The sequence below is a fragment of the Pan troglodytes genome, chromosome 14 (genome assembly GCF_028858775.2).
Source record: "Pan troglodytes isolate AG18354 chromosome 14, NHGRI_mPanTro3-v2.0_pri, whole genome shotgun sequence".
Taxonomy (NCBI): domain Eukaryota; kingdom Metazoa; phylum Chordata; class Mammalia; order Primates; family Hominidae; genus Pan; species Pan troglodytes.
Window position 1 is genome coordinate 4,156,081 of NC_072412.2, and position 24,992 is coordinate 4,181,072.

The 24,992-nt window shown below is 48.8% G+C and overlaps 1 protein-coding gene across 1 annotated transcript; it reads left to right on the forward strand.

The window, feature by feature from the left end:
• The first annotated feature begins 20,661 nt into the window (after positions 1–20,661).
• LOC129136887 (uncharacterized) lies at positions 20,662–21,434 on the forward strand. Its single transcript, XM_063792630.1, has one exon. The coding sequence runs from the start codon at positions 20,712–20,714 to the stop codon at positions 21,432–21,434; it is 723 nt and encodes a 240-aa protein (XP_063648700.1). The 5' UTR covers positions 20,662–20,711.
• Positions 21,435–24,992: the final 3,558 nt, after the last annotated feature.

The window sequence follows — 24,992 nt, forward strand, 5'->3', positions numbered from 1 at the left end:
GGGACACACAGGAGAGTCCCTGAGGGCTGGGGGTGAAGACATGAGAGAGACCGGGGAGTACCTCAGTGAAACTGGTGAGTTTGGTGGTGACTCCGGGGTGCATGGAACTGAGTCCCGCTGAAATGTGGGCGTGGTTGGAGAGTAGCTGGGACAGACAGGAGAGTCCCTGAGGGCTGGTGAAGACATGAGAGAGACTGGAGGGTAAGTGAGTGAAATTGGTGAGTTTCGTGGTGCTTCCTGGGTGCCTGGAAGTGACCCCTGCTGAAGTGTGGGCGTGGTTGGAGAGTAGCTGTGACACAGAGGAGAGTCCCTGAGGGTTGGAGATAGAGACGTGCTTGAGACTGAGGAGTAACGGAGTGAAATTCGTGAGTTTGGTGGTGATTCCGGGGTGCCTGGAACTGACTGCAGCTGAAATGTGGGCATGGTTGGAGAGTAGCTGGGACAGACGGGAGAGTCCCTGAGGGATGGTGAAGACATGATAGAGACTGGGGAGTAACGCAGTGAAATTGGTGAGTTTGGTGGTGATTTCTGGGTGCCTGCAACGGACTCCCACTGAAGTGTGGGCGTGTTTGGAGAGTAGCTGGGACAGACAGGCGAATCCCTGAGGGTTGGAGATAAAGACGTGCTAGAGACTGGGGAGTAACTCAGTGAAAGTGGTGGGCTTGGTGGTGATCCCTGGGTTCCTGGAACTGAGCCACGCTGAAATGTGGGCGTGGTTGGAGAGTAGCCGTGACAGACTGGAGGGTCCATAAGGGCTGGGGGTGAAGACGTGAGAGAGACTGGCGAATATCTCACTGAGGTCTGTGAGTTTGTAGGTGTTTCTGGGGTGTGGGGTAGAGACTCCCGCTGAAATCTGGGCGTAGGTGGAGAGTAGCTGGGACAGACAGGAGAGTCATGGGTGGCTGGGGGTGAGCTGCTGGATGATGGCAGTAAGAACATATGGTATATTATTGATGAATTAGGTGACTGTGAAGAATCTCCTGAGGAGGACACGGGAGAACACAATGACATGAGTGACTGTCCTGCTTGGTTAGGAAAGGGAAACGTAAAGTTGTGGAATTCTGTTGATGATGGATGTGAGAGTGGTGAAGCCCTGCGGGGTGATGTAGAGTACTTCCACATCCCTGGTGAGGAGCTGCCCCTTGGGTCTGAGTTTCTGGGAGGGGAGAGGGAGAAGCTGGGTGAGGCAGGCATGAATCTTGAGGAGTCAGGGCTGGGGGAACGCTCATATTCTCCCGAGACGTGTGAGTCTCTGGGGGACTCCTGGGTGCATGGGGCTGACTCCCGCAGGAACCTGGGGATGGCTGGAGAGTAACTGGGAGCCACAGGAGAGTCCCTGAGGCCTGCGGGTGAAGAGATGAAAGACACAGGGGTGGAGCACCGTGAGGCTCGTGAGTTTGTAGGTGATTCCTGGGTGTTGGGGGCTGACTCCAGCTGAAATCTGGGGTTGTTTGGAGAGTAGCTGGGAGACACAGGAGACCTCCCAAGAGCTGGGGGTGAGCTGCTGGGTCATGGCAGTAAGAAGATGTGGTATATTATTGATGAACGTGGGGATTCTGAGGAATCCTCAGAGGACATGTGAGAGCCCAGTGGCTTCATTGATTGCCCATCACGGTGAGGACAGGGAAATGGGAGCTTGTGGGATTCTGGTGATGACAGAGGTGAGTATGGTGAAGCCCTAGGGGATGGTGAATGGTAGCTCCGGATCCCTGGTGAGGAGCTTCCCCTTAAGTCTGAGTTTCTGAGAGGGGAGAGGGAGAAGCTGGGTGAGGCTCGCATGGACCTTGGGGAGTCCGGGCTGGGGGACCGTTCATAAGAAGAGCCAGACAAGACCCTACTGTTCTTAGGTGCAGACATGATTAGGAACCCTGCAGTTCCCAGGGGCCCCTACTAATTTTCTAACTCGCAGAAGGAAGGAGTGCGTGTGCGTGTGTGTGTGGTATGAGATATGTGTCCCTTAAGAAAATGGAAATCAAGCAACCAATGAGACAGACAGACAGACAGACAGACAGACAGAGATTCACTTGCCCAAGTGTTCTGTCCTGTCCTCTGAATCTGCTTCCTAGTCGCAAGACGCTGTGAGCTCCAAGTCCACGCAGAGTCCGCTAAACCCTCCGGCCTCTGATGCGCTCCGCGAAGATATGAGTACAGGCCAGCCAGGGTGGGTTTAAATAGCCTCGGGCGCAGCCTAGCAGCGGAAAGGGCGGAGCTTCACTCCTCCTTTCCATCAGTCACCCCCAACTTTCCCAGGCTACACCTCTTAGGAAAATGTTCTCCTGCTTTGATTTCATGCGCCACCTTTGGGACAATCTAAGAACTTACAAGTTTTCTTGGCCAGATATATTAGGAATTGTATGCACTGAAACACTGAAAACCAACTAGTGGTTCTGTGGTTCCCACGTTGTGGTTTTCACAGCAGCAGCATCCTTGCCACTATCAAACCCCGGAGATCCACAGATCTGTGTTGTAACAAGACCTACCCCTGACCCTGATGCATGGCAGTTTAAGAAGCCTTTCCGTGTAAGCGTAAAGACTTTGAAGAAAAGGTGGAGATATGCGTTGTATAAACATTCTTTTGCTCTGGAACCACGTAGAGACTTGGGAGCCAGTTGGGTGGAGCATTCGTTGGATGAGGGTGCTCGGGTTAGGAATATCAAGGTGTGACTCCAGATAATCCAATCATCTAATTAAGATGCCAGTTATGCTCATCTGTTTCAAAATTCCGTTTGGGTAAATTCTTTTAGTCAGACTGAGAATGGCAAAGCCTCAACCCCAATTTCCAAGGAGGGTTGAGAGCCTCAGGTGGAGGTGATCATCAATAGCCTATGGTTTAACCCATCATGCCTATAAAATGAGGTCTCCATAAAAAACCAAAAGGACTGGGTTCAGAGAGCTTGTGGATAACACTTCTTGGAAGGTAGTGCGCCCCTCCCCACAGGCCGGGCCCTACATTTATTTCTGAACTTTTTGCAATGTCCACTAAAATACAACGGCAAATGTAAGTGTTTCCCTGCGTGCTGTGAGCTCTTCCAGCCAATGAATGCAACTAAATCTGAGAGTGGTGGCAACCTGATTTATAGCCAGTTGCTGAGAAGCACAGGAAAAACAACGTAGGCCTTCCCATTGTTATTAGTGTTGGAGGCCTGTCTGGCGGGACTCGGCCCTTTGGAATCTAGTGCTATGTCCCGGTAGATAGCGTCACCATTGAATTAGAAGACACATATATGTTGAGAATAATCTTTCTGGTCATTTGCTGCATGGCTTATTTACAATAGGTAATCAAATTCTTTATCCTGGCCTTATGGCACCTGGGTTGAGAACCATGATTTGAACCAAACATTTGTCTGTCAGGTTCTGAGTTTGAAACTTTAGTTTGCCTTTAACGTTTTGCTATTGCTTTTTCGTTTTCTTCTGTTTCGTTTCTTTTCTAAGTTCTGGGGTATATGGGCAGGATGTGCAGATTTGTTACTAACGTAAACGTGTGCCATGGTGGTTTGCTGCACCTGTCAATCCGTCACCTAGGTATTAAGCCCAGCATGCAGTAGCTGTTTTTCTTAACGCTCTGCCTCCCGAAAGGCCCCAGTGTGTGTTGTTCCCCTTCCTGTGTCCATGTGATCTCATTTTTCAGCTCCCATTATAAGTGAGAATGTAGCGTTTGGTTTTCTTTCCCTGGATTAGTTTGCTGAGGATAATGACCACACATCACCACTGTTTTCGTTATTTAGTATAAAGAGTAGTATTTCATTGAATAAGATTTGCTCACAGAAAAATAAGCTTAAATCTACAATGAATGCCAGACTCTACAGCAGAAAGCAATTTTGTCACTTTTCCACCCACAATGGTTCCTACTAATTGAAAAAAAGCCATAAAATTTCATTCACAAATGTACTACTCTGTCTCAAAACATCTCACATAATCATGCACTGTACTAAAGCCATTAGATCAGTTCTTCAGTCAGGTTAAAGAAGTATTCCTCTAATAACTGACTTTTATAATGCTATCAATATCCACTCCCAATCAGTCTGCCATTGTTAATGGTGTACAGCACTACGGAATACAATGGAATTGATGACGCCCATATCCACGGACAAACCGTGACTTATGATAGTTGATTTATGATTTTTCAACGTTATGATGGGTTTGTTGGAATATTAGATGCGTTTCTGTGTTACACTGGGTTTATGGGTATGCGACCGTATACTCCAGAAACAGTTGCATAAGGAAAAACAGGTGTACCTAATAAAAATATGCTTAGTGACTGGGGATAAACCAATAAATGTTCACAACTGATGGAGAGCCGTGAAAGAGAGATGGCGGTAAATAGTTACAATAACAGAATTTTCATGCACCTGTCGAGGAGTTCCCCAAAAAACTCAGAAAGTAGGATGCACCTGAGGCATATGAAGGAGAGAGGGCAGAAGGAGTAAGAGAGAAATAGGAGGAAGGAACGAAGGTAGGAAAGAAGGAAGGTTGGAAGCCCCACAGGGCTTCACCACTCTCACTTCCTTCATCAACAGAATTCCACAACTTTACATTTCCCTTTCCTAACCAAGCAGGACAGTCACTCATGTCATTGTGTTCTCCCGTGTCCTCCTCTGGAGATTCTCCGCAGTCTCCTCATTCATCAATAGTATACCATATGTTCCTACTGTAATCATCCAGCAGCTCACCCCCAGCCACCCATGACTCTCCTGTCTGTCCAGCTAGTCTCCAACTACGCTCAGATTTCAGCGGGAGTCTATACCCCATACCCCAGAAACACCTACAAACTCACAGACCTCAGTGAGATCCTCGCCAGTCTCATTCACGTCTTCACCCCCAGGCCTTACGGACCCTCCAGTCTGTCCCAGCTACTCTCCAACCACGCCCACACTTCAGGGCGGGTCAGTTCCAGCAACCCAGGGTTCACCACCAAGCCCACCACTTTCACTGAGTTACTTCCCAGTCTCTAGCACGTCTTTATCTCCAACCCTCAGGGACTCGCCTGTCTGTCCCAGCTACTCTCCAAACACGCCCACACTTCAGCGGGAGTCCGTTGCAAGCACCCAGAAATCACCACCAAACTCACCAATTTCACTGCGTTACTCCCCAGTCTCTCTCATGTCTTCACCATCCCTCAGGGACTCTCCCGTCTGTCCCAGCTACTCTCCAACCACGCACACATTTCAGATGCAGTCAGTTCCAGGCACCGCGGAATCACCACCAAACTCACCAATTTCACTCAGTTACTCCTCGTTCTCTAGCACGTCTTTATCTCCAAACCTCAGGGACTCTCCTGTGTGTCCCAGCTACTCTCCACCCACGCACAAACTTCAGCGGGAGCCAGTTCCAGGCACCAAGGAATCACCACCAAACTCAACAATTTCACTCAATTACTCTCCAGTCTCTCTCATGTCTTCACCAGCCCTCAGGTACTCTCCTGTCTGTCCCAACTACTCTCCAACCACGCCCACATTTCATCTGGAGTCAGTTCCAGGCACCCCGGAGTCACAACCAAACTCATCAGTTTCACTGAGGTACTCCCGGGTCTCGGTCTCTCTCATGTCTTCACCCCCAGCCCTCAGGGACTCTCCTGTGTGTCCCAGCTACTCTCCAACCATGCCCAGATTTCAGCCGGAATCACTTCCAGGCACCCAGGTATCATCACCAAACTCAGCAGTTTCGCTGAGTTACTCCCCAGTCTCTCTCATGTCTTCACCCCCAGCCCCCTGGGACTCTCCTGTCTGTCCCAGCTACTCTCCCACCACGCCCAGATTTCAGCGGGAGTCAGCCTCCCACACTCCGGAATCACCTACAGATTCACAGACTTCACTGAGGTCCTCCCTGGTCTCTCTCATGTCTTTGCCCTCAGCCTACAGGGACTCCTGTGTCTCTTTCAGCTACTCTCAAAACTTCTCTAGATTCCAGCTGGAGTCAGTTCCAGGCACCCACGATACACCACCGAACTCACGAATTTCACTGACTTACTCCCCAGTCTCCCTCATGTTCTCACCCCCAGCCCTCAGGGACTCTTCTGTCTCTCTCAGCTACTCTCCAACCATCTCCAGATTGCACCTGGAGTGAGCTTCCCGCACCCAGGAATCACCTACAAACTCACGGACCTTACTGCAACCCTCCCCCATTTCTTTCACGTCTTCACCCCCTGCCTTCAGGGACTCTCGTGGGTCTCCCAGCTTCTCTCCAGCCTTCCCCAGATTTCTGCCACAGTCAGCCCCAGGCACCCAGGACAACCCTAGACACTCACAGGCCTCACGAGACTATCTCCCTATGACCTGTACCTATACAGGGATGGCTCCCACGCATCCCTCAGTGACCCCAAACCCATCTCCACTTACACTCAGACACTCCCAGGGCCTGACAGCTACTCCCCGTTATTGTCCTTCAGTTCGAAGCCCTGGCCAATCTACTAGCCCACATGACGCAGTTACCTGGCCATTTCTCCACGGTTCCCGTGAGGGCCCCACACCCAGCCGCACAAGAGCCCCTCCTGCATTCCGTCTTCACACGCAGGCCTGTCCATCTACTTGCTACTGTCACACTCTTGCCAGCAGAAGAGGCCCCTGTAATGGGCGATATCACCACCCAGTCTATCCTCACCCCACAGCTGTGCAGCGGGACCCTCCTGCTGGCCCACGTGGCTGCCAGAGCCCATGCTGGCACGACGCTCCAGCAGGTCGGCGTCCCTGCGGGCCACACTACCGGTGACATGGCTAGCATGACCCTCCTTCCTGGCAGTGACACTGTTGATGTGAACCCCAGTTTCACATCCGTCATTTCTAAATAGGACCATTTTCCCTTTTCGCTCTCCCTTCCATTCACAGGGCTTTTCATTCTCTCTGTTTCTGCCTCCGATCAGATATTTACTCACCCTTTTCTCTCTCACTATGTCTGCCGTGGTCTCCATGAGAGTGCGCCACAGAAGATTCCCCCATTAAAAGTCATGAATTGAGTGGCTTTTAGTATACCTGTGGTTGTGCACATTCAATTATAATTCGCAATCCATTGTAGAACGTCTTATCACCCCCGACCAGAGAAAAACCCTGTAGACATTAGTTACTCCTCATTCTGTCTCAAACCCTCTCCCTGACCCTCAGCCCTAGGTAGCAACTACCTACTGCGATCAATCCCATATGCATAGATTTCCATATTGTGGACATTTCCTATAAACGGAATTGCACAATAGGTGAGCTGTTATGACTGACATAACACGTAGCACAATATTTTGAAGATTCATCCACATTGTAGGCTTACCCACAGTGGGAAACCATTTTTTGGGGGGTTTTAGTAACACCGGGTGTTTTCTCCTTCCTTTCGTCCTTCCTTCCTTCCTTCCTTCCTTCCTTCCTTCCTTCTTTCCTTCCTTCGTACCTTCCTTCTATCCTTCCTTCCTTGCTTCCTTCCTCCTATTTTTCTCTTACTCCTTCGGCCCTCTCTCTTTCATATGCCTTAGGTGCATCCCACATTCTGCGTTTTTTCGGGGAAATCCTCGACAGGTGCAGGAAAATTGTGTTATTGTAACTATTTACCGCTATCTCTCTTTCACGGCTCTCCATCAGTTGTGAACATCTATTGGTTTATTCCAAGTCACTAAGCATATTTTTATTAGGTACACCTGTTTTTCCTTATACAGCTGTTTCTGGAGAATAGGGTCACGTACTCATAAACCCACTGTAACTCAGAAACGCATCTAATATTCCAATAAACCCATCATAACGTTGAAAAATCATAAATCAAACCACCATAAGTCATGGTGTGTCCGTGGATATGGGCGTCATCAATTCCATTGTATTCAGTAATGCTGTACACCATTAACAATGGCAGACTGATTGGGAGTGGATATTGATAGCATTATAAAAGTCAGTTATTAGAGGGATACTTCTTTAACCTGACTGAAGAACTGATCTAATGGCTTTAGTACAGTGCATGAATATGTGAGATGTTTTGAGACAGAGTAGTACATTTGTGAATGAAGTTTTTTCACTTAGTAGGAACCATTGTGTGTGGAAAAGTGAGAAAATTGCTTTCTGCTGTAGAGTCTGGCATTCATTGTAGATTTAAGCTTATTTTTCTGTGAGCAAATCTTATTCAATAAAATACTACTCTTTATACCAAAAAACAAAAACAGTGGTGATGTGTGGTCATTATCCTCAGCAAAGTAATCCAGGCAAATAAAACCAAACGCCACATTCTCACTTATAATGGGAGCTGAAAAATGAGATCACATGGACACTGGAAGGGGAACAACACACACTGGGGCCTTTCGGGAGGCAGAGCGTTAAGAAAAACAGCTACTGCATGCTGGGCTTAATACCTAGGTGATGGGTTGACAGGTGCAGCAAACCACCATGGCACACGTTTACCTTAGTAACAAATCTGCACATCCTGCACATATACCCCAGGACTTAGAAAGGAAGCGAAACAAAAGAAAACGAAAAAGAAATAGCAAAACGCTAAAGGCAAACTAAAGTTTCAAACTCAGAACGTGACAGACCAATGTTTGTTTCAAATCTTGGTTCTCAACCCAGGTGCCATAAGGTCAGGATAAAGAATTTGATTACATATTGTAAATAAGCCATGCAGCAAATGACCAGAAAGATTATTCTCAACATATGTGTGTCTTCTAATTCAATGGTGACGCTATCTACCGGGACATAGCATTAGATTCCAAAGGGCCGAGGCCCGCCAGGCAGTCCTCCCACACTAATAACAATGGGAAGCCCTACGTTGTTTTACCTGTGCTTCTCAGCAACTGGCTATAAATCAGGTTGCCACCACTCCCAGATTTAGTTGCATTCATTGGCTGGAAGAGCTCACAGCATGCAGAGAAACACCTACATTTGCCGTTGAATTTTAGCGGACATTGCAAAAAGTTCAGGAATATGTGTGGGGCGGGCGTGTGGGGAGGGGCGCACTGCCTTCCAAGAAGTGTTATCCAGAAGCTCTCTGATCCCAGTCCTTTTGGGTTTTTATGGAGACCACATTCTATAGGCATGATGGGTTAAACCATAGGCTATTGGTGATCACCTCCACCTGAGGCTCTCATCCCTCCCTGGAAATTGGGGTTGAGGCTTTGCCATTCTCAGTCCGACTAAAAGAATTTACCCAAACGGAATTTTAAAACAGATGAGCATAACTGGCTTCTTAATTAGATGATTGGATTATCTGGAGCCACAGCTTGATATTCCTAACCCGAGCACCCTCATCCAACGAATGCTCCACCCAACTGGCTCCCAAGTCTCTACGTGGTTCCAGAGCAAAAGAAAGTTTATACAACGCATATCTCCACCTTTTCTTCAAAGTCTTTTCGCTTACACGGAAAGACTTCTTAAACTGCCATGCATCAGGATCAGGGGGAGGTCTTGTTACAACACAGATCTGTGGATCTCCGGGGTTTGATTGTGGCAAGGATGCTGCTGGTGACAAAACCACAACGTGGGAACCACAGAACCACTAGTTGGTTTTCAGTGTTTCAATGCATACAGTTCCTAAGATATCTGGCCAAGAAAACTTGTAAGTTCTTAGATTGTCCCAAAGGTGGCGCATGAAATCAAAGCAGGAGAACTGTTTCCTACGAGGTGTAGCCTGGGAAAGTTGGGGGTGACTGATGCAAAGGAGGAGTGAAGCTCCGCCCTTTCCGCTGCTAGGCTGCGCCCGAGGCTATTTAAACCCACCCTGGCTGGCCTGTACTCAGATCTTCGCGGAGCGGATCAGTGGCCGGAGCGTTTGGCGGATTCTGCGTGGACTTGGAGCTCACAGCGTCTTGCGACTTGGAAGCAGATTCAGAGGACAGGACAGAACACTTGGGCAAGTGAATCTCTGTCTGTCTGTCTGTCTGTCTGTCTGTCTGTCTCATTTGTTGCTTGATTTCCATTTTCTTAAGGGACACATATCTCACACCGTACACACACACACACGCACACACACTCCTTCCTTCTGCGAGTTAGAAAATTAGTAGGGGTCCCTGGGAGCTGCACGTTTCCTAATCATGTCTGCACCTAAGAACGGTAGGGTCTTGTCTGGCTTTTCTTATGAACGGTCCCCCATCCCGGACTCCCCAAGGTCCATGTGAGCCTCACCCAGCTTCTCCCTCTCCCCTCTCAGAAACTCAGGCTTAAGGGGAAGCTCCTCACCAGGGATCCGGAGCTACCATTCACCATCCCCTAGGGCTTCACCACACTCACCTCTGTCATCACCAGAATCCCACAAGCTCCCATTTCCCTGTCCTCACCGTGATGGGCAATCAATGAAGCCATTGGGCTCTCCCGTGTCCTCCTCTGAGGATTCCTCAGAGTCCCCACGTTCATCAATAATATACCACATGTTCTTACTGCCATCACCCAGCAGCTCACCGCCAGCTCTCGGGAGGTCTCCTCTGTCTCCCAGCTACTCTCCAAACAACCCCAGATTTCAGCTGGAATCACCCCCCCACACCCTGGAATCACCTACAAACTCACGAGCCTCATGGTGCTCCACCCCTGTGTCTTTCATCTCTTCACCCCCAGGCCTCAGGGACTCTTCTGTGGCTACCAGTTAATCTCCAGCCATCCCCCGGTTCCTGCGGGAGTCAGCCCCATGCACCCAGGAGTCCCCCAGAGACTCACAGGTCTCGGTAGACTATCAGCGGTCCCCCAGCCCTGACTCCTCAAGACTCATGCCTGCCTCACCCAGCTTCTCCCTCTCCCCTGCCAGAAACTCAGACCCAAGGGGCAGCTCCTCACCAGGGATGTGGAAGTACTCTACATCACCCCGCAGGGCTTCACCACTCTCACATCCATCATCAACAGAATTCCACAACTTTACGTTTCCCTTTCCTAACCAAGCGGGTCAGTCACTCATGTCATTGTGTTCTCCCGTGTCCTCCTCTGGAGATTCTTCACAGTCACCTCATTCATCAATAATATACCATATGTTCTTCCTGCCATCATCCAGCAGCTCACCCCCAGCCACCCATGACTCTCCTGTCTGTCCCAGCTACTCTCCAACTACGCCCAGATTTCAGCGGGAGTCTCTACCCCACACCCCAGAAACACCTACAAACTCACAGACCTCAGTGAGATCCTCGCCAGTCTCTCTCACGTCTTCACCCCCAGCCCTTACGGACCCTCCAGTCTGTCCCAGCTACTCTCCAACCACGCCCACATTTCAGCGCGGGTCAGTTCCAGGAACCCAGGGATCACCACCAAGCCCACCACTTTCACTGAGTTACTCCCCAGTCTCCAGCACGTCTTTATCTGCAACCCTCTGGGACTCGCCTGTCTGTCCCAGCTACTCTCCAAACACGCCCACACTTCAGCGGGAGTCCGTTGCAGGTACCCAGAAATCACCACCAAACTCACCAGTTTCACTGCGTTACTCCCCAGTCTTTCTCATGTCTTCACCATCCCTCAGGGACTCTCCCGTCTGTCCCAGCTACTCTCCAACCACGCCCACATTTCAGCTGGAGTCAGTTCCAGGCACCCCAGAATCACCACCGAACTCACCAATTTCTCTCAGTTACTCCTCAGTCTCTAGCACGTCTTCATCTCCAACCCCAAGGGACTCTCCTGTGTGCCCCAGCTACTCTCCAACCACGCCCACACTTCAGCGGGAGCCAGTTCCAGGCACCCAGGAATCACCACCAAACTCACCAATTTCACTCACTTACTCTCCAGTCTCTCTGATGTCTTCACCAGCCCTCAGGGACTCTGCTGTCTGTCCCAGGTACTCTCCAACCACGCCCACACTTCAGCTGGAGTCAGTTTCAGGCACCCCGGAGTCACCACCAAACTCACCAGATTCACTGAGGTACTCCCCGGTCTCTCTCATGTCTTCAGCCCCAGCCCTCAGGGACTCACCTGTGTGTCCCAGCTACTCTCCAACCACGCCCAGATTTCAGCGGGAGTCAGCCTCCCACACTCCGGAATCACCTACAGACTCACAGACTTCACTGAGGTCCTCCCTGGTCTCTCTCAGGTCTTTGCCCTCAGCCCACAGGGACTCTTGTGTCTCTTTCAGCTACTCTGAAAACTTCTCTAGATTCCAGTTGGAGTCAGTTCCAGGCACCCACGATATAGCACCGAACTCACGAATTTCACTGACTTACTCCCCAGTCTCCCTCATGTTCTCATCCCCAGCCCTCAGGGACTCTTCTGTCTCTCTCAACTACTCTCCAACCATCTCCAGATTTCACCTGGAGTGAGCTTCCCGCACCCAGGAATCACCTACAAACTCACGGACCTTACTGCAACCCTCCCCCATTTCTTTCACCTCTTCACCCCCTGCCTTCAGGGACTCTCCTGGGTCTCCCAGCTTCTCTCCAACCTTCCCCAGATTTCTGCCACAGTCAGCCCCAGGCACCCAGGACAACCCTAGACACTCACAGGCCTCACGAGACTATCTCCCTATGACCTGTACCTATACAGGGATGGCTCCCACGCATCCCTCAGTGACCCCAAACCCATCTCCTCTTACACTCAGACGCTCCCAGGGCCTGACAGCTACTCTCCGTTATTGTCCTTCTGTTCGAAGCCCTTGCCCATCTACTAGCCCACATGACGCAGTTACCTGGCCATTTCTCCACATTTCCGGTTTGGGCCCCACACCCAGCCGCACAAGAGCCCCTCCAGCATTCCGTCCTCACACGCAGGCCTGTCCATCTACTTGCTACTGTCACACTCTTGCCAGCAGAAGAGGCCCCTGTAATGGCCGATATCACCACCCAGTCTATCCTCACCCCACAGCTGTGCAGCGGGACCCTCCTGCTGGCCCACGTGGCTGCCAGAGCCCATGCTGGCACGACGCTCCAGCAGGTCGGCGTCCCTGCGGGCCACCCTACCGGTGACGTGGCTACAATGACCCCCCTTCCTGGCAGTGACACTGTTGATGTGAACCCCAGTTTCACATCTGTCATTTCTAAATAGGACCATTTTCCCTTTTCCCTCTCCCTTCCATTCACAGGACTTTTCATTCTCTCTGTTTCTGCCTCCGATTCAGATATTTACTCACCTTTTTCTCTCTCACTATGTCTGCCGTGGTCTCCATGAGAGTGCGCCACATAAGATTCCCCCATTAAAAGTCATGAATTGAGTGGCTTTTAGTATACCTGTGGTTGTGCACATTCAATTATAATTCGCAATCCATTGTAGAACGTCTTATCACCCCCGACCAGAGAAAAACCCTGTAGACATTAGTCACTCCTCATTCTGTCTCAAACCGTCAGGGCCTGATGGAAAGGCAGTTTCGTCTGTTGGGGACCCATTCCCTGCTTCTCCGTGGCGCGGTTTTTTTTTTTTTTCCTGCCATAGATGCCTCACCTCTCCTTCCTCAAATCTCACCTTCCCCTCATGGGCCCTCTGTCTCCCTTGGGGTACACCTAGAGGCCCGAGGTTCACTGTAGGCTCTAACCGGGGACTCCAGGGTCCCTGAGGCCCAGCGGAAGGCCTGATGGGAAGACACTTTCGTCCTTGTGGAGGACCCAGTCCCCGCTTCTCCGCGGCTTGGTTTTTTTTTTTTCCTCTTGCCCAAGTTCCTCACCTTCCCCTCTTGTGCCTTCTGCACGCTTTGGGCTACCCCTAGCGCCTCGAGGCACACCCTGGGCTCGAACCATGGAAGCCAGCTTCCACAGGGCCAAGCGCAGTGGCTGACGGGAAGTCCTGTTCTTCCTTGGGGACCCGGGCTCTGCTTCTCTGTGGCGTTTTTTTTTTTTCTTTTCCCCAGGTGCCTCACTTTCCCGTCATGGGCTTTCTGCCCGCCTTGGGGTAACCCTAGCCGGCCAGAGGCGCACCCTTGTTTTGAGCCCGGGATGCTAGTGTCTCCGGGGCCCAGTGCAGGGCTTATGGGTAGGGACGTTCGTCCATGGGGGAGCCAGGCCCCACTTCTGCGCGGCGCAGTTTTTTATTTTGTTCTCTGCCCCAGGTGTCTCACCTTTCCCTCATGGGCCTTCTTTCTGTCTTGGGGTACCCCTAGCAGGCCGAGGCGCACGCTGGGCTCGAGCCAGCGATACCAGGGTCCCCGGGGTGCAGTGCAAGGGCTGATGGGAAGACAGTTTCTTCTGTGGGGGACCCAGGCCCCGCTTATCTGCTGCTCGGTTGTTTTTTTTTTCTCTGCCCCACGTGCGTCACCTTCCCCTCATGGGCCTTCTGCCCGCTTTGGGTACCCCTAGCGGCCTGACGCGCACCCTCATCTCGAACCAGGAATGCCAGGGTCCCCTGGGCCCAGCGCAAGGGCTGATGGGAAGACACTTTCGTCCGTTAGGGACCCAGGCTCCGCTTCTCTGTGGTGCAGTTTTTTTTTTTCTGCCACAGGTGCCTCACCTCTCCTTCCTCAAACCTCAACTGCCCCTCATGGGATTTCTGCCCGCCTTGTGGTACCCCTAGCGGGCCCGAGGCGCACCCAGGGCTCGAACCGGGGTATCCAGCGTCCACAGGGCCCAGCGCAGGGACTGATGGGAAGGCATTTTCATCCTTGGGGGACCCAGGCCCAGCTTCTCCTAGGCGCGGCTTGTTTTCTTTTTTTTTTTCTGCCACAGGTTCCTCACCTCTCCTCCCTCAAACGTCAACTTCCCATCATGGGCTTTCTGCTCGACTTGGGGTATCCCTAGCGGCCCAAGGCGCTCCCTGGACTCGAACCATGGATGCCAGGGTCGCTGGGGCCCAACGCAGGGGCTGATGGGAAGGTACCTTCATCCGTGGGTACCCAGGCCCCGCTTCTCAAAGCTGCGTTTTTTTTTCTCTGCCCCAGGTGCCTCACCTTCCCCTCACTGGCCTTCTGCCTGCTTTGGGGTACCACGAGCAGGCCCGAGGCGCTCCCGGGTCTCCAATCAGGGTCGCCAGGTTCTCGGGGCTAGTGCAGGGGCTGATCGGAAGGCACTTTCATCAGTGGGGACCCAGGCCCGGCTTCTCCGAGGTGCTGATATATATATATATATATATATATATATTTTTTTTTTTCTGCCACAGGTGACTCACCTCTCCTCCCTTAAATCTCGCCTTCCCCTCATGGGCTTTCTGGCTTCCTTAGGGTACCCTAGCATGCCGGAGTCTCTTCTGGTCCTTGAACTAGGGTCGCCAGAGTCCAGGGGGCCCAGCGCAGGGGCTGATGAGAAGGCACTTTCGTCTGTGGGAGACCCAGGCCCCGCTCCTCTTCCGCACGGTTTTTTTTTTTTCTGCCGCAGGTGCCTCACCTCTCTTCCCTCAAACCTCACCTTCCCCTCATGGGCCTTCTGCCCGCTTTGGGGTACACCTAGCGGGCCCGAGGTGCACCCAGGCCTAGAACCAGGGTCGCCTGGTTCCACGGGTCCCAGCTCAGGGACTGATGGGAAGGCACTTTTTTTCCATGGGAGACCCAGGCCCCACTTCTCCGTGGCACGGTTTCTTTTTCTTTTCTGCCACAAGTGCCTCACCTCTCCTCCCTCACAGCTCACCTTCCTCTCATGGGCTTTCCCCCGCGTTGGGGTACCCCTAGTGGCCCGAGGCTCTCCCTGAGCTCGAACCAGGGACTCTAGGTTCCCCGGGGCCCAGTGCAGGGGCTGATGGGAAGGCACTTTCATCCTTGGGGTACCCAGGTCCCACCTCTCCGCGGCGCGGGTTTCTTTTTTTCTTTTTCTGTGACAGGTGCCTCACCTCTCCTCCCTCAAAACTCACCTTTCCCTCACGGGCTTTGTGTCCCCAAAGCCCCCTTTGGGGTGCACTTAGCGGTCGAGGCACAGCCTGAGCACGAACGAGGGACACTGGGGTCCCTGGGTCCCAGTGCAGGGACTGATGGGAAGACACTTTCGTCTGTGGGGCACCCAGGCCGTGCTTCTCCGCGGCGAAGTTTTTCTTTTTTCTCTGCCCCAGGTGCCTCACCTTCCCCTTAGGGGCTTTCTGCCCACCTTGGGGTACCCCTACTGTCCCAAGGCATACCCCAGGGTCAAACCAGGGACGCCAGGGTCCCCAGGGCCCAGCGAAGGGGCTGATGGGATGGCACTTTCATCCGTGGGGGACCCAGGCATTGCTTCTCGGCTGAACGTTTATTTTTTTCTCTGCCTCAGGTGCCTCACCTTCCCCTCATGGACCTTTTGTTCGCTTTGTGGTACCCCAAGCTGTCCCGAGGCGCACCCTGGGCTCGAACCAGGGTCGCCAGGGTCCACCAGGCCCAGCATAGGGCCTGATGGGAAGGCACTTTCATCCGTGGGGGACCCAGGCCCCGCTTCTCTGAGACGCGGTCCTCTTTTTTTTTTTTTTTCTGCCCCTGGTGCCTCACCTCTCCTCCCACAAACTTCAACTTCCACTCATGGGCCTTCTGTCCAAGTTGGGGTACCCCTAGTCGCCTGAGGCACACCCTGGGCGTGAACCAGGGATGCCAGGGTCCCTGGGGCCCAGCGCAAGGGCTGATGGGAAAAAACTTTCCTCCCTGGATGACCCAGACACCGCTTCGCGGCGCATTTTTTTTTCTTCTTTGCCCCAGGTGTCTCACCTTCCCCTCATGGGCCTTCTGCCTCTCTGCGCCTGCGCCGGCGCTGTGGGCCTCTCTGCTCCTGCTCCGGCGCTGTGCGCCTTTGCGAGGGCGGAGCTGCGTTCTTCCCAGCACAGACAAGGAGAGTATCGCCAGGGCGGAGCTGAGTTCTCCTCTGCACAGACTTCAGAGATACAGCGAAGGTGGAGCAGTGTTCTCCTCAGCACAGACCCAGGCGGGCCGGGGGCACCGCGAGGGCGGAGCTGCGTTCTGCTCAGCACAGACCCGGGGGACACCGCTAAGGCAGAGCAGCGTTCTCCTCAGCACAGACCTTTGGGGCACTGCCTCGCTTTGGGACAACTTGGGACCGCATAGACGGTGAATAAAATCCTTCCCTTTTGCAGCCCTGAATAATCAGGGTCAGAGACCAGTTAGAAGGGCTCAGTGTGGAAAAGGGAAACCAAAAGCCCCTCTGAATCTTGCCAACCGAGGTTCTCCCCAGCCAAGCCGAGGCGGCCGCAGTGCGAGATCCACACCGCAGCCTCGGAAGACAAATGCAGCATTCCTAATGCAGACATGACACCCAAAATATGACACTCCCATTGCTCATGTAACAAGCACCTGTAATGCTAATGCACTGCCTCAATACAAAAATATTAATATAAGATCCGCAATCCCCTTGCTGCCATGCAGTCCTAAGACAGAGATCATAATAATCAACATTGACATAGTACAAACGTAGTAACGAGCCTAAGGTTAAGGTTGGTGTTAGGGTTAGGGGTTAGGGGTTAAGTTTAGGGTTAGGGGTTGGAGATAGGGGTTGGGGTCAGAGTTAAGAGTTAAGAGTCAACGTTTAGAGTTAGAGGTTAAGAGAGGTTAGGGGTTAGGGATAAGGGGTTAGGGTTGGATTAGTGTGAGGGTGAGGGTTGTGGTTAGGGGTTAGGCTTAGGGGTTACGGTTAAGGGTTAGGGTTAGGGGTTAGGGTTAGGGTCAGGGGTTAGGGGTCAGGGTCAGGGGTTAGGGATCAGGGTCAGGGGTCAGGGTCAGGTTCAGGGGTCCCACTCTTTGAGTTGTCCATTTACTCTGCTGACTGTTCCCTTTGCCATGCAAAAGCTGTTTAGTTTAATTAAGTCCCAGCTATTTATCTTTGTTTTTATTGCATTTGCATTTGGGTTCTTGGTCATGAAATCCTTGCGTACGTCAATGTCTAGAAGGGTTTATCCAGTGTTATCTTCTAGAATTTTTATAGTTCAGGAATTAGATTTAAGTTCTTAATCCATCTTGAGTAGATTTTTGTATAAGATGAGAGATGAGAATCCAGTTTTATTCCCCTACATGTGGCTCGCCAATTATCCCAACATCATGTGTTGAAAAGGGGGTCCTTTCCCCACTTTATGTTTTTGTTTACTTTGTCGAAGATCAGTTGGCTGTAAGTAATTGGGTTAATTTCTGGGTTCTCTCTTCTGTTCCATTAGTCTATGTTCCTATTTTTAAACCAGTACATTGGTGTTTTGGTAACTATGGCCTTATTGTACAGTTTGAAATCAAGTAGTGTGATACCTCCAGGTTCTTTTTGCTTAGGCTTGGTTTGGTTACATGGCTCTCTTTTGGTTCCATATTAATTTTAGAATTGTTTTTGTAATTCTGTGAAGAATGATGGTGGCATTCAGATGGGGATTGCATTGAATTTGTAGATTGCCTTTAACAGAATGGTAATTTTCACAATATTGGTTCTACCCATCCATGAGCATGGGGATGCATTTCCATTTGTTTGTGTCATCTATGACTTCTTTTCTTTCTTATTTTTTTTTTTTCCAGAGGGAGTTTTGCTCTTGTCGCTGAGGTGGGAGTGCAATGGTGTGATCTCGGCTCACTACAACTTCTGCCTCCCGGGTTCAAGCGATTCTCCTGCCTCAGCTTCCCGAGTAGCTCGGATTATAGGCATGTGCCACCGTGCTTGGCTCCATCTATGATTTCTTTCAGTAGTGTTTTGTAATTTTCATTGTAGCGGTCCTTTGATTCCTTTGCTAGGTATATTCCTAAGTTTTGTTTTTTTGTTGTTGTTGTTTGTCGCAGCTATTGTAAAAGGGGTTGAGTTCTTGATGTGATTCTCTGCTTGGTAGCTGTTGATGTATGGAAGAGCTACTGATTTGTGTCCATTAATCTTGTATCTGGAAACTTTGCTGAATTCTTTTATCAGTTCTAGGAGGTTTCTAGAGGAGTCCGTAGGGTTTTCTAGGCAAAAGATTATATCATCAGCAACAAGGGACAGTTTGACTTCCTCTTTACCGATTTGGATTTCCTCTATTTCCTTCTTTTGTCTGATTGCTCTGGCTAGGATTTCCAGTACTATGTTGAAGAGGAGTGGTGAGAGTAGGCTCCTCGTCTTGTTCCAGTTCTCAAAGGGAATGCTTTCACCGTTTCCCCATTCAGTATTATGTTGGCTGTGGGTTTGTCATAGATGGCTTTTATTACATTAAGATATGTCCCTTGTATGCCTATTTTGCTGAGAGCTTTAATCATAAAGCAATGCTAGATTTTGTCAAATGTTTTTTTCTGCACCTGTTGATATAATCATATTAGTTTTTTTAAATTCTGTTTATTTGGTGTATCACACTTATTGACTTGCATCTGTGAAACCACTCCTATATCATTGGTATAAAACCCACTTGATCATGGTGGATTATTTTTTGATATGTTGTCGGATTCAGTTAGATAGTATTTTGTTAAGGATTTTGGCATCTGCGTTCATCAAGGATATTGGTCTGTAGTTTTCTTTTTTGGTTATGTCCTTCCATGGTTTTGGTATTAGGGTGATGCTGGCTTCATAGAATGAATAAGGGAGGGTTTCTTCTTTCTCTGTCTTGTGGAATAGTATGAAAAGATTGGTATCATCTCTTCCTTGAATGAAAGAAGACATTCTTTGAATGTCTGGTAGAATTCTGCTGTGAATCTGTCTGGCCCTCCGCTTTTTTTTGCTGGTAATTTTAAAATTACCATTTCAATCTTGCTGCTTGCTTTATTGGTCTGCTTGGGGTATCTAATTCTTCCTGATTTAAGCTAGGAGAGTTGTATTTTTCCAGGAATTTATCCAACTCTTCTATGTTTTGTAGTTTATGTGCCAAAAGGAGTTCATAGTACCCTTGAATAATCTTTAATATTTCAGTGGTGTCAGTTGTAATATCCCCTGTTTCATTTCTTAGTGAGGTTATTTGGATTTTCTCTCTTCTTTCCTTGGTTAATCTTGCTAATGGTCTATCAATTTTATTTATCTTTTCAAATAGCCAACTTTTTGTTTTATTTATGTTTTGTATTTGTTGTTGTTGTTGTTGTGTCAATTTCATTTAGTTCTGCTCTGATCTTTGTTATTTCCTGTGTTTGCTGGGATTGGGTTTGGCTTGTTCCTGCTTCTCTAGTTCCCTGAGATGTGAACTTAGATTGTCTGTTTGTGCTCTTTCAGACTTTTTGATGTAGGTTTTTAGGACTACAAACTTTGCTCTTAGCAGTGCCTTTGCTGTATCCCAGAGGTCTTGATAGGTTGTGTCATCCAGTTCGAAGAAATTTTTTACATTTCCATCTTGATTTCATTTTTCACCCAATGCTCATTCTGTGAGGAACAACCAAATTGTTTTCCGCAGCAAGGGCATCATTTTCTATTCCTAGCGGCCAGATCATGAGGGCTCTAACTTCTCCACCTCCTTAGCAACATTTATTTTCTGTGTCATTGTTATGAAAGCCTTACTTGTGGATGCAGAGTGGCATGAATGAAGTCAATTAACACGTTTATTACCTCACAGAATAGTCACCTTTTTGTGTGCATGGGTGGGATAAGAAAACTTAACTCTATCCCCTGTGACGGAATAGTGGCCATTCCAGCTGCTCCAGGCTCCAGCAGAGGAAGACCGGGGTATGTGGCCCCACCAGGGTGACCCTCAGGCCTGGCGCGCACGCATTCCAGAGGCCACCCAAACCATGCTCCGCCATCTGGGCGCCCAAGCTGCCATCGCCCTCTGTGTGCAGGCAGCAGCTGCCTGGCAACCCCCGAGCCCGCTCGCGCTCCTAGCATCACAGAAGCAGGGCCACGTGTCCCAGTGGCTGCAGCCAAGCCAGGCATTCTGCCCTGCGGCAGCAGGTGCACAGGAGCGAGAACTGAGAACCCACCGCTCAACCCCACACGAGGTGACTGCCGAGTGCCCATACAAATGGCTCCGATCTGCCTCAGGTGGAGGAGTGGTCGGGAGGCACGGCCTGGGGGCCCTCAGGCTGGGCGCGCTGGCGATCCCAAGGCCGACCAGGCCATGCACCTCCAGCCCGCCTGGGCACCCCAGCTGCAGCCGCCTTCTGCGTGCAGGCAGCAGCCTCCAGGCAACTCCCGAGCCCGCCCACACTCCCCACATCTCGGAAGCAGGGCCAAATGTCCCTGTGGCTGTGGCCAAGCCAGGCGGTCTGTCCTGCAGCAGCTGCACAGGGGCGGGAACCGGCCCTCAGCCCCATCCCCGGTGGCTGCAGAGGGCCCCTGGATAGAGATCTGGAGCTCTGACAGAGGAGGAGCCGGGCCGGGGCAGGGTCTGGCAGGCTCTCAGGCCAGGGGCACCCGCGATCCAGAGGCCGCCCGGGGCATGCTCCACCACCTGGGCGCCCAGCTACAGGCGCCGGGCGACTCCCAAGCTGGCTGGCGCGCCCAGCCGCGCAGAACCGGGGCTAGATGTCGCCGTGGCTGCGACCAAGCCAGGCGGTCTGCCCAGGGGCGGCTGCACCGGGGCAGGAACGGACCCTCAGCCCCATCCCCGGTGGCTGCAGACGGCCCCTGGGGCGGCCCCCATCTCTCTTCGGAGGAGGAGAGGGGCGGGAGTCACGGCCAGGCGGGCCCTCAGGCGGGAAGGAATGCACGCCTGCGATTCCGGGACGTCCCGCGACAGCCCAGGAGAACCCGCAAGCCAGCGGCGCCTGTTTCTCTGTGTGATTCTTTGAGGAACCACCAAACTGTTTTCCACAGCAAGTGCATCATTTTCTCTTCCTAGCAGCCAGTTCATGAGGGCTCCGGTTTCTCCACCTCCTTAGCAATATGATTTTCTGTGTCGTTGTTATGAAAGCCTTACTAGTGGATGCAAAGTGGCATCTCATTTGGGTTTTGCCTTGCATTTTATTAATGAATAATGGTGTTTAGCATCTTTTCTTTTCCTTCTTAGACATTTGTGTATCTTCTTTGGAGAAATGTCTGTTCAAGTCCTTTGCCTGTTTTTTAATTGGGATCTTAGAAATTCTGTTGTTGAGTTGAGGGATATTAAGCTTTTATCAGATACACATTTTGATTTTATCAGATACATATTTTCTCACATATTATGGGTTGTCTTTTCACTCCCTTGATAGTATCCTTTGATGCATAAAGGGTTTTTTATTTTGATTAAATCTAATTTTCGTGTATTTTCTTTTGTTATCTGTGCTTTTCGGTCATATTTCAAAATACACTTAAAACTCAAAGGTCATAAATGTTTACCGTGTGTTTTCTTCTAAGAATTACATATTTTTAGTCCTTACATTTAAGTCTTTTATTAATTTAGAATTAATTTTTGTATATACTGCAAGGTAGGGGTCTAACTTCTCTCTTGTGCACTGACATCCAGCTGTTGAAGAGACTGTTCTTTCCTCTCTTGACTAGACTTGGCCACCTTGTTGAACAGTCATTGACCATATATGTGCGGACTAACTTGTAGGATCTCAAATCTGTTCTATTGTATTGGTCTGAAAGTCTATTGGTCTTATTCCAGTACCACACTCTCTTGATTACTGTAGATTTGTAGTAGGCTGTGAAACTGAAAAACGTGAGTTTTCCAGTGTTCTTTTTCAAGACTGTTTTGTCTGTCAGATCCTTTGAATTTTTGTATGATTTTAGAATGAGTTTCTTTGTTTCTGCAAAAATGCCTTTGGGATTTTGATGGTATTGCATTGAATCTGTAGATTACTTTAGATGGTATTGTCATCTTAACAATATTGTCTTACAACCCGTGAACACAGAATGTCTTTCCACTTATTTCCACTCTCTTTAGTTTTTTTGCAGCAATGTTTTGTGTATACCACCATGGTTAGATTTATGCCTGAATAACGTATTCTTTGATGTCATTATAAATGGAATTTTAAAAATGTTTTCATAGTTCTTTACAACTATATAGAAATATAGCTCATTTGCCTATGTTTGTTTGCATCCTGCCTCTTTTATTAGTTATAATCGGTTTTGTGTTTTGTTTGGAGCTTTATACCCATAAGATCATGTGTAGATACAATTTTACACCTATTTTTTATTTCTAATTTAGATGCCTTTTATTTCTTTGTCTTGCCTAATTGCTCTGGCTAGAACTGCCAGTGCTACGTTGAATACAAGTGGCAAATGCACCATCCTTTTCTTCTAGATGTTAGGAAAACAGCTTTCAGTGTTTCATCATTGATCATGATATTAACTGTTGGGTTTTTGTACATCCCATTGTCATGTTGCAGAAGATCTCTTCTATGCCTAGTTTATTGAGTATTTTTATTATAGAAGGGTGTTGTATTTCATCAATGTTTTCTCTGCATCAATTGAAATAATCACGTGCTTATTCATTTTACTGTTACAGCATATTACACTGACTGATTTTTTTATATGTTGAACCACCCTTGCATTTTGGGGATAAATCTCAAAGGGTGATAGTTTACAATCGTTTGATTATACAGTATTGCTGCTAGTATTTTGCTAGTATTGCTAGTATTTTGCTGAGATTTTTGCTTATATATTCATAAGGGATATAGTGCTGTATTTCTCTCTTTTGTGCTCTCTTCGTCTTTGGTATAAGGATAATGCTGTTATCAAAAAATGAATTAGCAAGTATTCCTTCTTCATATATTTTGTCAGAAGAGTTTGAGAAGAAATGGTATTAATTCTTCTTTAAATGTTCGGTTGACTCACCAGTTAATGCAGCTATTTGGTCATAAATCTTTCTTTGTTAATCGCTTTCGATTAGTAATTCAATCTCCTAGGTTATAGGTCTATTCAGATTTTCTGTTTCTTCTTGAGCCACTTTGGTAGTTTGTGTCTTTCTAGCGATTCATCCATTTCATCCAGGGCACCTAATTTGTTGCTAGACAGTTGTTCACAGTATACTCCTGTAATCCTTTTGTATTTCTGTAAAGTTGGTAGTAATGGCTCTGCTTTCATTTATTATTTTAATAATTAGTCTTCCATCTTTTGCTCAGTCAATATAGTGAAAGCCTTGATCTTTCAAAGAATCTACATTTTTTCATTCTACTGCTCTCCAACCTTCTATTTTATTGATTTATGCTCTAATTATGCTCTTTATTATTTCTTTCCTTCTGCTAGCTTTGGATTTAGTCTTCCACCTGGATTTATTTTGGGAGTGATATTGATGTAACTTCATGGAAATAATACTAGATAGAAAGTTAGAGGATAGATTCTCTATCTGATGAGAGTTTGGGGCAAGTCGAGTACCAGGTTACCAAGTTTTATTTTTTTCTCTGACCCAAAAAACAATTTGGCAGCCGGTGAGAAACTCTCACAGCTCTGGATGTGAGTTTAGGATACTGCATTTCTACCATTCAATTTCTTACTACTTTTTTGCACAGGGATCATGGCACAAATTGCAGTTTCCACCCTGCCCATGGAAGATGAGGAGTCCATGGAAGATGAGGAGTCCATTGAAGATGAGGAGTCTGTTGAAGATGATTCCGTGGAGAGCAGGATGGTGGTGACATTTCTCATATCAGCTCTCGAGTCCATGGTGAGACCTTCTGTTCTAACATGATATAATTGGGTAGAACTGGGTGGTAGATAAGGTTGATTTGTTTTTGTAGAACTTATAATTTTATGATTTGTAGTTCTAATGAGTAGATCTTTTTCTGGAATAGTAGTTATGGTCAAACACTTCTAACCAAATGTGCCATGTTGTCCAGTCTGGTCTCAAAATATGGGGCTCAAGAGACCTGCCCACCTTGGCCTCCCAAAATACTGGGATTACAGGTGTAAGCCCCTGAATCTGGCCAGATATTTTTCTTTTTATGGCTGAATAATACTCTGTGTATGTATATATTACATTTTCTTTATCTATTCACCTACTGATGGGCATTAGGTTTGGGCTACCTTTTGGCCACTGTGAATAATGCTGCTGTTAATCGGGTGTACAAATACCTGTTTGAGTCCCTGCTCTCAGTTCTTTTGGTTATATACGCTTAAAGGGTGTTGATGGATCATATAATTCTATGCTTCATATTTTTAAGGAGCTGCTAAACCATTTTCCACAGTGGGCTGTACCATTTTACGTTCCAAAAAGCAATGCATACAGCTTCCAATTTCTCTATAGCACTGCTGACAGTTAATATTTTCTGTTTATGTATTGTATTTTTATAGTGTTTGAAATTAATCTGAGGCTTTTTGCTGATACCAAAATATTAGGAAAGGTTTTCCAAAAATAATACTGCTTATTATAAAGGATTTTACGTGTTACTTGATGCCCTGTGATCTGTTTTCTAAGTAAGAAGAGGAAATTCTTGGCTGGGCACAGCGGCTCATGCCTGTAATCCTAGCACTTTTG